Source organism: Stegastes partitus, unplaced genomic scaffold (genome assembly GCF_000690725.1).
Source record: "Stegastes partitus isolate 25-593 unplaced genomic scaffold, Stegastes_partitus-1.0.2 Scaffold1162, whole genome shotgun sequence".
NCBI lineage: Eukaryota > Metazoa > Chordata > Actinopteri > Pomacentridae > Stegastes > Stegastes partitus.
This window is the reverse complement of record NW_007578893.1, coordinates 38596-52935: the sequence shown is the minus strand read 5'-3', so window position 1 is coordinate 52935 and position 14340 is coordinate 38596. Positions and strand designations below refer to the sequence as shown.

The window sequence follows — 14340 nt, the reverse complement described above, 5'->3', positions numbered from 1 at the left end:
AGCTTTAAATCTAGTTCTTAGCTTGTCAACCTTACACAGAAACCAAACAGCCAACAAGACAGGAGAACATAGACTGAGCTTAAATGAGGACTTTGCAGATATTATATCTGTATGCTATCCAATGAGTATCAAAAGATCATAGTAAAACAGCTTTGACTCGTTGTTTCCACTATATAAAGTCATCTAAAGCTACATTTACTGGCCTCAGTGCTCATTTCAGTTTTTTAGTCAGGTTGGATGTTTATATTCACGTTTGCGACACAGTTTTAACTGAAACGTGAGCTGCATGTCTTTATGTGTGGAAAAAAATGTCGATCTGTGACTCACATGAGCTGTTGGTGTTGTTTTTCTAGTTATTAATGTATTATTCATAACATCGAACCTTCTGTCTTTCAGTTGCCATGTCAACGACAGGAGACAAAATCCTTGACACGGCTTTATCAAAGGTGAGGCTTTTCATGATGGTGACGAATCAAGCGACATTATAACCGGCATGTCTACTAAATCTGCAAAATAAAATAAAGAAAAATCTATATCATGTTGTTCAAATGATTTCTCCATGTTAAGCACTAGTTGTGGTCTGTATTTAAATGATCCACACAGCAGGTAGAAAAACTCCAGTAACAGCTCAGGATACATCAAGTGTTAAATATCTCATTTTCATTGAACCAGATGCATTTAAAATCTCTGTGCTGTTTTTATTGCAGATTGGTGAGAAGAGTTTGTTCACCAAAGAGTTGGAGAACGCTCTGGAGAGAAATGAGTGAGTGTGACCGGTGTCATCTGTGACTGACACCACACTGGCTCCACAGCATTGTTTCACCAACCGACCCTCTCTGTTAAACTAAAGGCTTCTCTGACAGGGGGGTCACTGATACTGACTGATACTTATGTACTGTAGTGGACAACTGCTAATGTCTTGTTTTAACATTTCCACAGCAAAAAAAAAAAAAAGACAAAATAACGTGCTGGTTTTTATTCCTCTCACAATGAGAAAGCCTGAACCTGTGACGTTAAATCCATAAGAGCTGTATGTTCATAGAAAATCCACGCAGAGAGAAACCGTTTGATTTCCCCCACAGCCTCAGATGTAGCAGGTGGTTCTGTTCTGTAGCTGAATGGCTGCATTGTACCTCGAAACATAAATGGAGCTCATATACGTTCCTCTGTGTCCTCCAGGGTCGATCTGGTTGTTCATTCACTGAAAGATCTTCCCACCACTCTGCCTCCGGGATTCACCATCGGAGCTGTGCTGAAGTGAGTACACTCAGACCTGTAGGGCGTCTGCAGAAATACGCAGTGTGACTTAAAGCTGCTTTTCTAACCTATAGTAAAATGAATTCTACCAAATAAATAAGTGTAGAGTTTCAGTTTTGCCAGTGTAATAAATGATGAGTGATGTGATGGCAGCTCTGAGGTGAAATGTGTCACTAGTTGTCTTTAAAATCTCAGAGTGCATTTGAAGATATCCTGAATTATAGTTTACAGAATTTAAATGAAGATATCTGGGATTCACATTTCGCACAGTCAGAACTGTAGATGGGTGGTTGTGGCTCAGGTGATAGAGCGGGTCGTCCTCCAATCGCAAGGTTGGTGGCTTGATCCCCGGCCCCTCCACGGTTTAAGTGTCCTTGGGCAAGACTCTGAACCTGAAGTTGCCTTGCATGGCAGCTCTGTCACCATTGATGTGTGTGAATGGGTGAATGAGAAACACATCGTAAAGCGCTTTGGATTAAAACGTTATATGAGTGCAGACCATTTACCATTTAGATGCTTCAAATTAGATTCAATGGGAAGTTCTCACTTGTGACAATGTATTTACAAAGTGTTGGATCAAAGTTACTGACAGATATCTTAATTCATGATTTGACTAGTCAGCATTACAGTGTAAATCCTGCCAACCTTTTATATATAGAAGTGCAAAACTCTGTTGACACTGACGTGTAGTGTGTCTGTTAGTGTTGCAGCACCTGTCAGGGTTGTTCATGCCACACCGTCATCATCCCTTATCATTCCACAGCGACCTGTGACCACATTTAATTCCAGCGTAGCTCCACCCAGCGTAAACCTGAGTCCAGTCAGACCTTTACTAATGAGTGACCGCATCTGTTTGGGCTCGCCAGGTCTTTAATTTCTGTGTTTGACTCACACATTAGCTCACCTTTTAATACATCTTTTGAGTTGTCCATCTGTCCGATTCTCGTGAACGCAATATCTGTACGTCATCTCTTCAAATTTGGCCATGGGGCTTAACGATGAATGCTACTCATCAAATGTCACTGTGACCTCACAGAATACTCATAACTCAAAAATTAATGTGCTAATTATGATGCATGAACGCGATTAAATCTCACCGTAATATCGCTAGAGTACGGGTGTGCTCGAGTGAAAATCCTGCCGGCTTTATTATACACATGCTTTTATTGTAGTTCCTTGGCTCCCATCTACTCAAAATTTCCTCTTTGAAGTTATTTTTTTCTTTTAACAAGACAGTTGTTGTGCACCTTTTGTCATTTTTCAGACATATTTGTGCTTAAAGTGACAGAGAGTAGCAGATGTTGCCGCAGAAAGACAAACACAATATAAGCTGCTTGCATAAATCCTCACTCCCTCCGCCCAACAACCCCGAACAAAAAAAAAACACCTGATCCAACCACCACAACAGGGCTCAAGGTCGATAGCTGGACTCTTCTCCTCTGTGGTTCCTGGTGGTGGAACAAGTTGCCAAACTCTGGTCAATCTGCTGACTCCCTCTCAGTCTTCAAGAAAAGACTAAAGACCAGCTCTTCACTGAACACTTTTGCACTTCACAGACTGAAAACAAACAAAAAATAAAGTCCTATTACCTCCCACACAGCCTGCTGTTGGCATCAACTCCCTATCACACTTGAACTTGTTCTATGGCACTTATCTAGATTGTTTTTCTCCTGACTAGATCCTTGCTTGTGTTGTATCTGCTCTCATATGTACTTTGGATAAAAGCATCTGCAAAATGAAATTGTAGAATATTAGTGTAAATGTTTATCCCAGCATACATGCATAATAATTGTAGTTTGACTTAAAAGGTCCACTGCAGAGATTTTTTTTATTATTTTTTAACCTCTGGCATTGCTGTGGAATCATTCTTTCGTGCTGTTTTACTGCTCAGCAATTTTCTAAATATAGTAAAGCTCCAGCAAGCAAACTTGGATACACTGAATTATAATAAATGTACAGTAAGTAAATATGAAAGTGTAAATAAATCATTTATATAAAGAAGTGCTGCTTTGCAAAACTTAATATCTATCTAGAGTTTTTCCTTTACTGGAAAGTAAGCACTGCATCTTGGAAAGCCGAAGTGTTTGTTAGACAGGAGAGGGAGGACGGTGTGTGACTGCTTGAGTAGAGTGAAACCACATCAGGAGGTCTGTTTTTGTTTCTTGCGAGCTGCTGTCACTGAAGCAGAGCAGATAAAGAGGTGGTGTGCGGCTTCCAACAGTTTCTAAGTCAAATACCTCTTAGTGTCTTAAGATTAGTGTAGTATTTTGTGGTGTAGTCTTATTGTGGTTGTTGTTTGACCAGCTGTGACCGCTTGTGTGCTTTTTGCTTTGTGCTGCTCACAGGAGAGAAAACCCCCACGATGCCGTGGTTTTACATCCACAGAATGTCGGGAAAACTCTGGAGTCTCTGCCAGAAAACAGGTACAGCCAGACAGATAACTGAACCAGCTCTCTTTGTGTTTTCTCACTCATGTCTGAAGCACGAATAACTTCCTGCTTGTGTGTTTGTGCAGTGTGATCGGCACCAGCTCACTGCGCCGCGCCGCTCAGCTCAAGAAGAGATTTCCTCACCTGAAGTTCAACGACATTGTATCCTTCATGAAAACAGTCATTGTGTCTCATTTCTAAGTTCACATCCTGCACACGTGGTGAGAAGGTGGCAGGAAATCTGTGTGGATGGACAGATATGAGGTTCCAATACCAGAATTAGAATAGGATACTTATTTGAATTCATTTCTAAGAGTAATTTGGGTGAATTGGCCGTTTAAATAGACCAGCAGTTGAGATGTTTTGGTGTATTTGAGGGAGAAACGTTCATCCATGAAGGTCTGTAAAACAAGAACACCCAAGAATAAATAATGAACAATAAACAGTACAGATCTGCTGACTGTGCAGCTGACAGCATCTCTTTATTAGTTTATGGTTTTCTAAACACTGAAAAGTCATGTATAATGATAATTCAATTACAACAACATGTGGTTTTCCCTTTAATACCAGATCAGACTGTTACAGTAGAGTTAAAAAATATCAACTAATTCGATGGAGCTCAAACAAAAGCACACGTTTGCCATTTGATCCTGACCAGTCCTGTCTCCGTGTCAGAGATAACAGTCAATAATGAAGTTGTTCCATGTGGAATCTGTGCTAGCTTTCAGAAATCTACGGTATATTCATCATATTGTATTTAACAACAACAGATAAGTGGGTGGCACAGTGGTGCAGTGGTTACTACTGTCGCTTCACCACAATATGGTTCTGGATTTGAACCTGCTGGTCAGCTGTGTACATGTTCTCCCAGGGGCTTTAATCTAGTGCGCTGGCTTCCTTCCAGCAAGTGTCCATGGTTGTTTAGTTCTTTAAGTTAGTCCTGCGATCGACTGCCTGCAACCCTCTTCAAGACAGACTGGGTACAGCTAACTTTCCGTCTATATGAACACCCTTAGAGGGGGTAGATTTGGCTTTTGGAGGTGTTGTCCTTAACTGCAGTCTTCAGCGAGGGAACCTGAACACACGGCTGAAGAAGCTGGATGAGAAGGAGGACTTTGCCGCCATCATCCTGGCTGCCGCTGGCCTCAGGAGGATGGGCTGGGAGAGCCGGATCAGCCAGGTACATGAACATACCAACCCTCCTGTAAAGTCTCTCAGTAATACTTCTCATCTAACAGTCTGTCCCGTACTTTTCCACTGGCAGATCCTGGGGCCTGAAGACTGCATGTACGCTGTCGGCCAGGTAGGAACAGTGGGATGGAAAACACGCTGAGAAGGTTAATTAATGTCTAATAATAGTAACTCAGGACCTCCACGTGTGTGTGTTGTCAGGGGGCTCTGGCAGTGGAGGTTCGAGCCAGAGATGTAGACATCCTGGAGATGGTGTCTGTCCTCCATGACCCTGACACTGTGCTGCGCTGCATCGCTGAGAGAGCCTTCCTCAGACACCTGGTACACACACACACACACACACACACACACACACACACACACACACTTTGACTTGTTTTTACACTGTGTCAAAAGGGAAACGCTGTGTATTCACATTACCTCTTACTTGCAGGAGGGTGGCTGCAGCGTTCCGGTGGCGGTACACACCCAGGTCAAAGACTCCCAGGTAAGAATGCCAAATAAGGACTAAGCCCCGCCCCCTGCGGTGCTGTTGCTCAGCTTTCTGTTCCAGCACAGCGTTTGTACAGTTGACAAGAGCACATTTATCACTCGAACGTCATTGTGTTTTTTTGAAACAGTGGGTCTTTGATTTCAAACAAAGTCGGGCATCTCATTTCGAGCTGATATTGTCCAACTGAAATGATGCACAGTTTCGGAAATAATCATCTGACCACTGCTTCTGCCTCTTCCTTTGTAGTTCTTCACACTGTGTTTTCTTCTTAAGGTTGTTATGAACAGTTGTTGAGCTGATTCCAAGGCAGTTAGCCAGCTCTTTATCCCTGTAGCTTTGTGAGGCACCAAGTTGTCTGTTTTCGCCATCTTGCAGCTCTTTTTTTAGGCATAATTAAGTATTAATTTAGTTTAGATTATCTGTTGACTTTACATGTTCACACAAAATAATGGTGACTCAAAAAGGTCTTCGGCAATTTTTTCAACACATCATATTTTAAAACATAATTTATTGCTTGTATTGAATTATTTAAAGTCTTTTGAATGTCTTTCAGAAGATGCTGTTATTAATTCACATTACGATAAATTTCAAACTAATTTTTCAGCGCTAAAGGCCTGTCATACAGACTTTGTAAAGAACACAGCTGGTAGTCTGCAAATGATTTCCAAAGCTGTTGCTAAGCTAGCTGATTAAACCGCCAAATAGTAAATTTTTTTGGGTCACATACTTTTAGCATTTGCTTATGCAGGTATAAATGTCAGGTAGAATCTACGAGGGTTTTTTTTTTTCGTTTTTTTTTTCTCTGTTCTTTTATATGTTTGTATCCCAGTGTGTTTTTCTTTTATGTGTGTGGGACACTGGATGGAAATTAGCTCTGTGCTAAATCCGGCGTATTAACTGCAACCTGTGATTGTACGTTCATTAATACGCATGGTCCCGTCCAAATAAATAGAATGAAATGAAGTGAAAACGAGTACACCACGATGACTCAAGAAACCCTCAACTGATTTCAAAAATAATCAGGAGCACTTGTTCCAAGTTATGCCACCCCTTGGCTCTGCCACTGCTTTTCAGCTGACTCATTTTATTACTCTGACTCTATAAAAGGATCTTTTAATGTGCCCTGGATGGCTACATACATGATAATGAGCCCAGGACTGAGCTAAAGCTTCAGAAAGTCTGCATCCTCACCAGCTGATAGTCCGTCTAGAAGACATAAAAGATGTAAAATAGTTTTTCATTTCACCGTTTGGATGCTGGAATCAGGCTTCGTTACATGAACTTTCCTAATTCCACAGAAGATTAGTTCATGTTGATAATACACATATAATGATTTTGTAAATAGTCCAGCACCAGTAACTATCTTGTTGACACTCCACATAAGAGCAGCAGACAGCTGGGTCCACACTCTCTCCTTACACTTGTGTTTCAAGTGTAATTAATTTGCCAAAATTCATTGTTGTCATAAATTCCTATCGTGTAATACATATCAGTAGTAGAACCCAGGTTCAGGCCGTCATTACGCATTTAATCTTTCGCTCCATTCCTAACCCACAGTGATGTTTGCTCCATTTTGTGCCCCACTTTAACCAGCCCATTTGTAGGGATCACGCTAGTTAGATTTGTAAATAAAGATGGCACAGATCATGAGTGCACATTTGTCTTTTTCTGTGTGTCCCCAGCTCTACCTGACCGGGGCAGTGTACAGTCTGGACGGATCAGACAGCCTGAAGGAAACCATGCAGACGAGCATCACTGCTGGTGACAAGGTAACAGCTGAGTGTCTGCAGTCTGTTGGACATGACTGTTGGCTTGACTTGAAAATGTGTCGGTCCCCACAGCACAGCTCAGCTTTGCATTCATAATGTGCCCATGTGTCGCAGAGTTCAGAAGAGGTGGACGAGCGGCTCCAGAGAGTGGGAGTCACAGCCAGCAAGGTCCCTGGTGAAGCCCAGGACAGAGCTGAGCGGCTGGGGGTCGACCTGGCCAACTTACTGCTGAGCAAAGGAGCCAAGGAGATCCTGACCGTTGCCAGGCAGCTCAATGATGCCAGATAATGCTGCCCGGCCGAGGGACGGGGCCCAGAGTGAGCAGTCAGTCACAACCTTGTGTCAAGTAGAAACCTGCAGTCCTTCTTTGTGGTATGCATTTGATGTTGATAAAAAGATTGGTGACCTTCTGTCGCACCAGGGGAGGATTTCAAACACTACTTGGACCAAAGTTGTGCTCAGCGTGCGACAAAGCTGCTAAATTGACCGCCATTCTCGGTTTTGTAACCCTGCTGTCTGTAGCACTCTTGGTCTTGGTTCCAGCCTGTTCTTACACTCAGTACCTCATGGAACCATCTCCTGAGCCACGCAGAAACCACCTCACTAGGATTATCAGCGAGACACACAAAATGGCCTTCAGACGTTTTCGTCAGCACTCGTAGTTCCACCGCTAGCTGATCCCGTCATGGTCAAACCCTTAGTTGTTTTGTTTTTTTAGCCCAGCAGTACATTAACTGCACAGCCCGCTAAAATTCAGCAAATATCTTCCCTCCACACTCAAGGGCGTTTCATCTATCATTGTTCTTCACAAGCAGATATAAAAGACAAGATAAAGTTCATCTCGTAGCTTTGAGCAGACTTTTTTTTTGATGGTACCAAAGATGAGTTTCCAAGGTTGTGGACACATTTTCTGGATTGATGCAATGAGGTGACTCATTTCGGTGCAAAGGTTTGAAAGAAATGTAAATAGTTGAGTAAATCCAGCGCCATCATTGGCTTTGTGTTTGAACTTTGTCACACTTACTTGATGTGCTTATCGGAGCACTGAAACTAGTGTTTGGCCTGAACGTACCCTTCCTGCGTAACCTTCATCCAGCTCTTGCTGACTTCAACGTTTCCAGCTGAGGAGGCCTGATGACTTGCTACCTCTTTAACAGAGAGAGATTATATTTAATATACACAATAAGCTGGAGGGAGCATTTAGTTTGACTCCACCTGTGACACAGCGAGTGATGCTAAGATCTCTGCAGCTTTGCACTGAATCTGTATGAGTTTCACTACATGTTTAACACTGGAGCTACACTTTCACACCAGGCCCTGCGTTAGTTTTCAGCCTCCTGCTCTATTTTAAATGTGAACTGTTGTCCTGTTTTATGCCTCGTTCATATTGCATGTTGAATATATGGGTGTAATGTCTGTGCACAATGCCTTGCTGTAGTACACAAGGTATCAACTGTGAGCTTAGAATTTTAAAATGATGGTTTAAAAGGTGTTAATGCTACCGTTGTGGATGTACAGAAGTAGAATGGACTGTTGAAAAGGTAAAAAAAAAAAAAAGAGCTTACATGAAATGGCCTCAGACCCCTGATCATTTCTTTCAACCATAATAGATGTTTACAGCTATATTGCCACACTCATTACCTTGAATTCAGCAGAACTTGGGCATCATGGACCCATTCATGCTGCTGATGCTGGTATGTTGTGGTGTAGTTCTATTGAAGCACATTGCATTCATCAAACAAAGCAAAGTTGGACATAGTATCTCATAATTTTATTCTATATCATAGTTTTGTCACAATTCTCAGATTTAAACGAACTCTGAGACAAAGATCATTCTCCTAATTCTGATGCTGTTCGGTGATCTTCACTTCGTATCATGATTACACCTCCTCCTGTAGATACCGACCTCCTACCTGCAGTATAGTTCTATTTTTGTAATAGATTCTCATGTTCATGAGAGCATTTCTCATAATCACAGCGTCTGTGTCTCACAGAGACTATATAGAAAGATGGACGTGGCCTTTGGGTTGGAAAAGTGGAACCAACATAGATGTGCATTCTTTCTAACAGCCAGCAGGGGGCGACTCCTCAGTTTGCAAAAAGAAGTCTTGATTGTAAAAAAAAAAGTCTATGAGAAAATAACCCTACTTCTCACTTGACCTGTTACCTCAGCAAACATTTTACTTACAAGTTTTTGGGCTCAATTGCTAATTAATCCGTTATGTACATTCTGGTCCCATTAAGAGATAAATGGATAAAGTAGGGTAAGTTTTAAGGCGGGGCTACGTTGTGACTGACAGGTTACCACCATGCTGCTTGTGTGTTCAGTCAGATCCAACCCTCCCTCATTCCATTCAGATTTTTCAGAGCTACATGGCAACAGCAGAACTCCACACTGGAGGCTTCAGAATAGTCCACAAACTAAATAAGTCACGTCACAGTTGCTATGTCCATCTTTTCTATACAATCTGTACAAAATAATTATGAGAAGCCATAATCAGGAAGTGTTTTCTTGTATATTAAAATATGGACGTCCTAATTATGAGATACAGAAGTATGAGTTAACGAATACATACTTTGGTAAATGCAGTGCCTGTTGGTGTCGTCTTCCACAGCAATTCAAACTTTAAGCAGGTCATTTACAAAATTAACTAAAACCTTTTGCTGTAATGTCCTGCAACATGCTGTTCTCCACATATCGACCCTTAAATGTTTCCAAAAGCAACTTTATGACTTACATGACACTTATACTTACAGCCTGGAATGTCGTGTTTGTCTTTCATTCTAAGTGCTATCTTTTTACATGTATTATTTTTGCCTAAGTAACTGCATATATGCCTTATATACAGTTTTATTTCTTTGATAAATCCCAGTAAGCATTCATTCTGCATCTGTACAGGTAGTGTGATACTATATTGTTTATCTTTTATAGGCATTTGTTGTATATTATACTTAATTTAAACCTCGTGATACAATTTGAGGTAACATTAGCCATATTTGTTGTTTTTTTTTCAGCTTTAATTTCTGCCTGAACTAACATAGAATTTTTCTTTGTTTAGGCTTGTTGTCACAGTACTGTGTCCGTTAATAACAAAATACTTACATGGTGTCTTTGTTTAGACACTTACATGAACGTCATGTCAAATGAAAGTACTGATGTCAAGAAACAATTGCCAATAAAGCTACGTGTGTTAAACATGTCCAGTCCCTGTGAGCTGTGGTTAATCACACACCAGCAGAGAGCTCTGACTGCTGTTGCAATTGAATAACACCTCAGATCAATATATTGTATTTGTTTGTTAATATAGTGAGAAAAGTACAACCAGGGGCGCCGCTATAGCTCACCTGGTTGAGCTGGCGTCTCATGTGCAGGGCTACAGTCCCAATGTGGAGGTCATGAGTTCAAATCCCACTCATGACCCTTTCTCACATGTCCTCCCCCTATTCGTCTCCCCTACTTCCTGTCTCTCTCTCACTGCATTATCAATAAAGGCACAAAGGCCAAAAAGACAACTTAAAAGAAAAGTACAACCACTGGGGTGTTCCAACACACACACACACACAAACACACACACACACACAAAAACGGCCTGCAAAGCTGCTACTAAATAAAAAGATGATGTAGGCACAGAATATAACTTTGCATCTACATATTGTCTAGTAGAAGGCCATGTGCGGCTGCATGGGGGCATTTTTTTATATGTCATCCTTTTAAAATTCTTAAAGTTGTGCATCATTAAGGACTGATGGTTCCGTCTCTGTCTGTAGTCAGGCTTTCCTTCCAAAGTCTCATTGTGAAAACAAACATGTTTCATTTAATTCAGGGTATTCAAGGATCAGCTACTCCTCTTTTTTTTCTTCCATGCCTGCCTGGATGCCTCCTTTCTATTGCATGAGCTTGCCAGGCGCCAAACTGCCGTGGTGCAGCACAAGCCATTGTAAATAAAGGGTTTCAGAGCACAGCGGTGCTGTTGTTGTGTTCTGTGTGAAAGAGTCATTAGAGTCAGGCACTGCCAAGAAGGACAGACACTGAGCTTCAAAAATGCTCCTTAGAAAACCTATAGGTGACTCACAAAGAGTGCTGGTGGCACAAAGAAAACAGTGAATCATCAAACGTGCTGCTTGGGAACAAAGAGTACCTGTGCCAAACTTGGTCAAATTCAGCCCATGTTGTGATATTTTATTGTGAGTGGCACAGCTCGAAGATCCAGGGTTTAAATCTCAGCCCGGGATCTTTCTGTGTGGAGTCTCCATGTTCTCCCCGTGCAGTGTGGGTTCTCTCCAGGTTCTCCGGCTTCCTCCCACACAGTCCAAAAACATGTTGAGGTTAATTGGTGATTCTAAATTGTCCGTAGGTGTGAATGTGAGTGTGCTTGGTTGTCTGTCTCTAAGTGTGGCCCTGTGATAGACTGGTGACCTGTCCAGGTGAACCTGCCTTCACCCTGAGTCAGCTGGGATAGACTCCAGCCCCCCAATGACCTGACAGTGGATGAAGCAATGTATAGATAATGGATGAATGGATGGATGGATGGAAAATTGTAACCTGCAGGTGGCACTACAGGAAAAAGCTCATTTCTGTTCATTTTCTGTGGACCAAGAACAAAATGCCATGCCAACTGATCTAGTATTTACTATCATATTTCAATCTGGGCAAAAGTAGTGGATCAACCAACCAGTGCTGCTATCTCTAGATGACACAAGCTTTTAAAGAAGTCACTGTGAACCAAAATGTAGACAAAGAAAAAATGCTGCAACAGATTATTTTATTATTTGATCAAACAATCTCATCATGCATTGATGCAAGGACTGGCCAACTGATGGACACCTCCTGGCTCAGCAAATCTTTTATGATGGATGAATTCCTTATTTTTTATCTAAAGTTGTGCGACCGCTGTGCTTGGGTTTATCTGAGGAAATTATCAGAAGATTTTCCTCCTTGGAGCCCCTCCTCCACTCAAACTGCAGCCTTCCATACTGAGTCTTCCCACAGGGCTCTGAAGTGAAGAAGCTGTGCTGGGAGGCCATTGGCACAACATGGTGAGAGCAAAAGGAGGCCGGTCCCAGGGTGTCTTTCATCTCAATCTTCTGCACCACCCTGTGATGTGCAGCGGCCTGGCCAGGCTGCAGTGAGGGGAAGGTTGTTGCAGTTTGTGTGGCATTGGACGTCCTCACAGGATGCTCTGCAGCATGGAACCTTGCTGCCCGTGGAGAACGGAAACCTTGGACAGAGATCAAATTGTACAGGCTCTTCCTCCACTCAGGCATGGGCTTAGGACTTGTGTCTTTCAGTCCCTCAGAAATAGTCTGAGTTGAGGACTGTGAGGCCCTGTTGGCCAGAGGGATATCCAGTCCACCTGTCCAGTTCACCTCAAGAGTTCTGGTCTGAACAGTGGAGGCTCCACACTCCACTGTTCTGGTCTGGACAATGGAGGCTCCACACTCCACTGTTCTGGTCTGGACAATGGAGGGTGGAGCCTTGTGAGTAGGACGACGCTTAGACAATTTTCCTTGGAGAGAAAAGTTCTTGTTGTGGACTTTGGACTTTTTGTAGAGATCCAAGACTTTTGGATCGAGGCCCACCCACACTTCATCTTTGATGTTGCCATGTTTGGTCAAGGACAGGGGTAAGCTTTGATCCCTCAATGGTGAGAATCCCGGAGAGTCAAGTTCAGGTTGGGGTTTAGGTTCATCTGGACTTGGAGGAGGAGTTTGGTTTTGGTATGTGGTGCTCCTAAGCTCTAGAAACATGGAAAGATACATGATACATGAAGAATGTGAAATCTCAACAATGGCAATTTAGCTGTGTAACAGGCAGTGGGCCTCAGACAAGAACCATTTTGTATTCTCATCCCTTCACTCCATTTGCAGGCAAGTTACGTCCACAACAAGACTGTCTACAGCTATGCTAATGGATCTAGCTGTAGATGTACACCAGGACTGGTGGTAGGGATGTCATGAACTCTGTAAGTCTGCTCATGAATCAGTAAATAAAGATGTAGGTTGATGCACCAGACAAAAACAAGACGACCATCATAGTGATTGCAATTAGTTCTATGGGGATCATGGATATCAGTATACAAAACTGTGAAACTTTAAAAGTTGTCAAGCCAGAGCAGAAATGTCCTGAGATCACCCTCTGAAAACATCCAAGTTCACAGCAGAAATAAACTTGTTTTACAGTCTGGTTCAAAACACCAGGTTTGGTCTCAATTGCTAACTTCTCAGTTCATGTCAAGTGTATGGGGAGTTCATTTTTATCTAACATGCCCGTTTCAACTGCTTAAAATGATGAAAAATTAAGAGCATGGCGGCTTTGATAGACAAGTTTGTGCCATCAGGACAGTCTGTGACCCAGAGACATTTGTATGACCCTCCTCAGCTCCACTTACGCTCCACCTCTTTGCTCATTTTTAAATAATCCTGATGCAATTGAGCATCTGTGGGATGCACAGGAACAAGCCCGATCTCACTTATGGGTCAGAGCTGTTTTGGTAGCACAAGGGGGACCTATGCAATAGTAGGTCATGTTAACGTTGTGGCTGAGTGGTGTATATAATTAACTTAGTATTAATTAAGTTCTCTCAGAGACCCCCTCAAATGAAAATCTCCTTTTTTTCCCACAGATACACAACAGTGTAGAGTTAAATCTAAACCATCTGAAGGCAGGAAAGGAATATTTTTTGAGGAAAAAAAATCTAAATATGCAACTTTGATACTCAGAGATATGTTTTTAGGTGTTCATTGAAAATGCAGGGGTTACTGGAGATAAGAAATCAATAAAGGGATCACTTAAAAACAGATGTGTTCACAAAGTGGTTCTTGAATGAGGCCCAGTGTGTCCCTGCACCGAGTGAATACAGTTTATGTGGTCTTGATGACAGTCACCTTGCTTTGGGATGACAGCAGACACCACAGGACGTTCTTCTTGAGGCTCCAGCTGGTCTAAAGAAACAGAAAAAAAAAAAGTTGCAAAACACGGTAAAAAAACATGTTTTTACTCAAGTAGGATACAAATAGCTACGTCAGATATCAGCATCATTTGCACCTTTAGGAATGAAGCTCGGTGTCTTCTGGATTGTTGGCACAGTCTGGATGTGATTCGACGGCTTCACCGGGACAAACGTTTCTATCTCGTCCTCTTCCTTCTCTTTCTCCTCAAAGCTTTTCTCCAACTCCACCTCCTCCACTTTTACTTCTGTCT

General features: G+C 42.2%; 2 protein-coding genes across 2 annotated transcripts in view; one reads left to right on the top strand and one right to left on the bottom strand.

Moving 5' to 3' along the window:
* The window catches only part of LOC103368492 (porphobilinogen deaminase), a 14062-nt gene extending 3723 nt beyond the window's left edge, over positions 1-10339 (top strand). The window contains exons 4-14 of the mRNA XM_008296892.1: positions 397-446; positions 708-763; positions 1180-1257; positions 3603-3680; positions 3773-3848; positions 4753-4866; positions 4951-4989; positions 5079-5198; positions 5311-5364; positions 7053-7139; positions 7254-10339. Of these exons, the coding sequence (XP_008295114.1) occupies positions 397-446; positions 708-763; positions 1180-1257; positions 3603-3680; positions 3773-3848; positions 4753-4866; positions 4951-4989; positions 5079-5198; positions 5311-5364; positions 7053-7139; positions 7254-7427 (926 nt within the window). The 3' untranslated portion in view covers positions 7428-10339. The remainder of the gene's footprint in view (positions 1-396; positions 447-707; positions 764-1179; positions 1258-3602; positions 3681-3772; positions 3849-4752; positions 4867-4950; positions 4990-5078; positions 5199-5310; positions 5365-7052; positions 7140-7253) is intronic.
* The window catches only part of LOC103368497 (ubiquitin-associated and SH3 domain-containing protein B), a gene marked incomplete at its 5' end in the record, with an annotated part of 27952 nt that continues 21747 nt past the window's right edge, over positions 8136-14340 (bottom strand). The window contains one exon of the mRNA XM_008296901.1: positions 8136-8148. The remainder of the gene's footprint in view (positions 8149-14340) is intronic.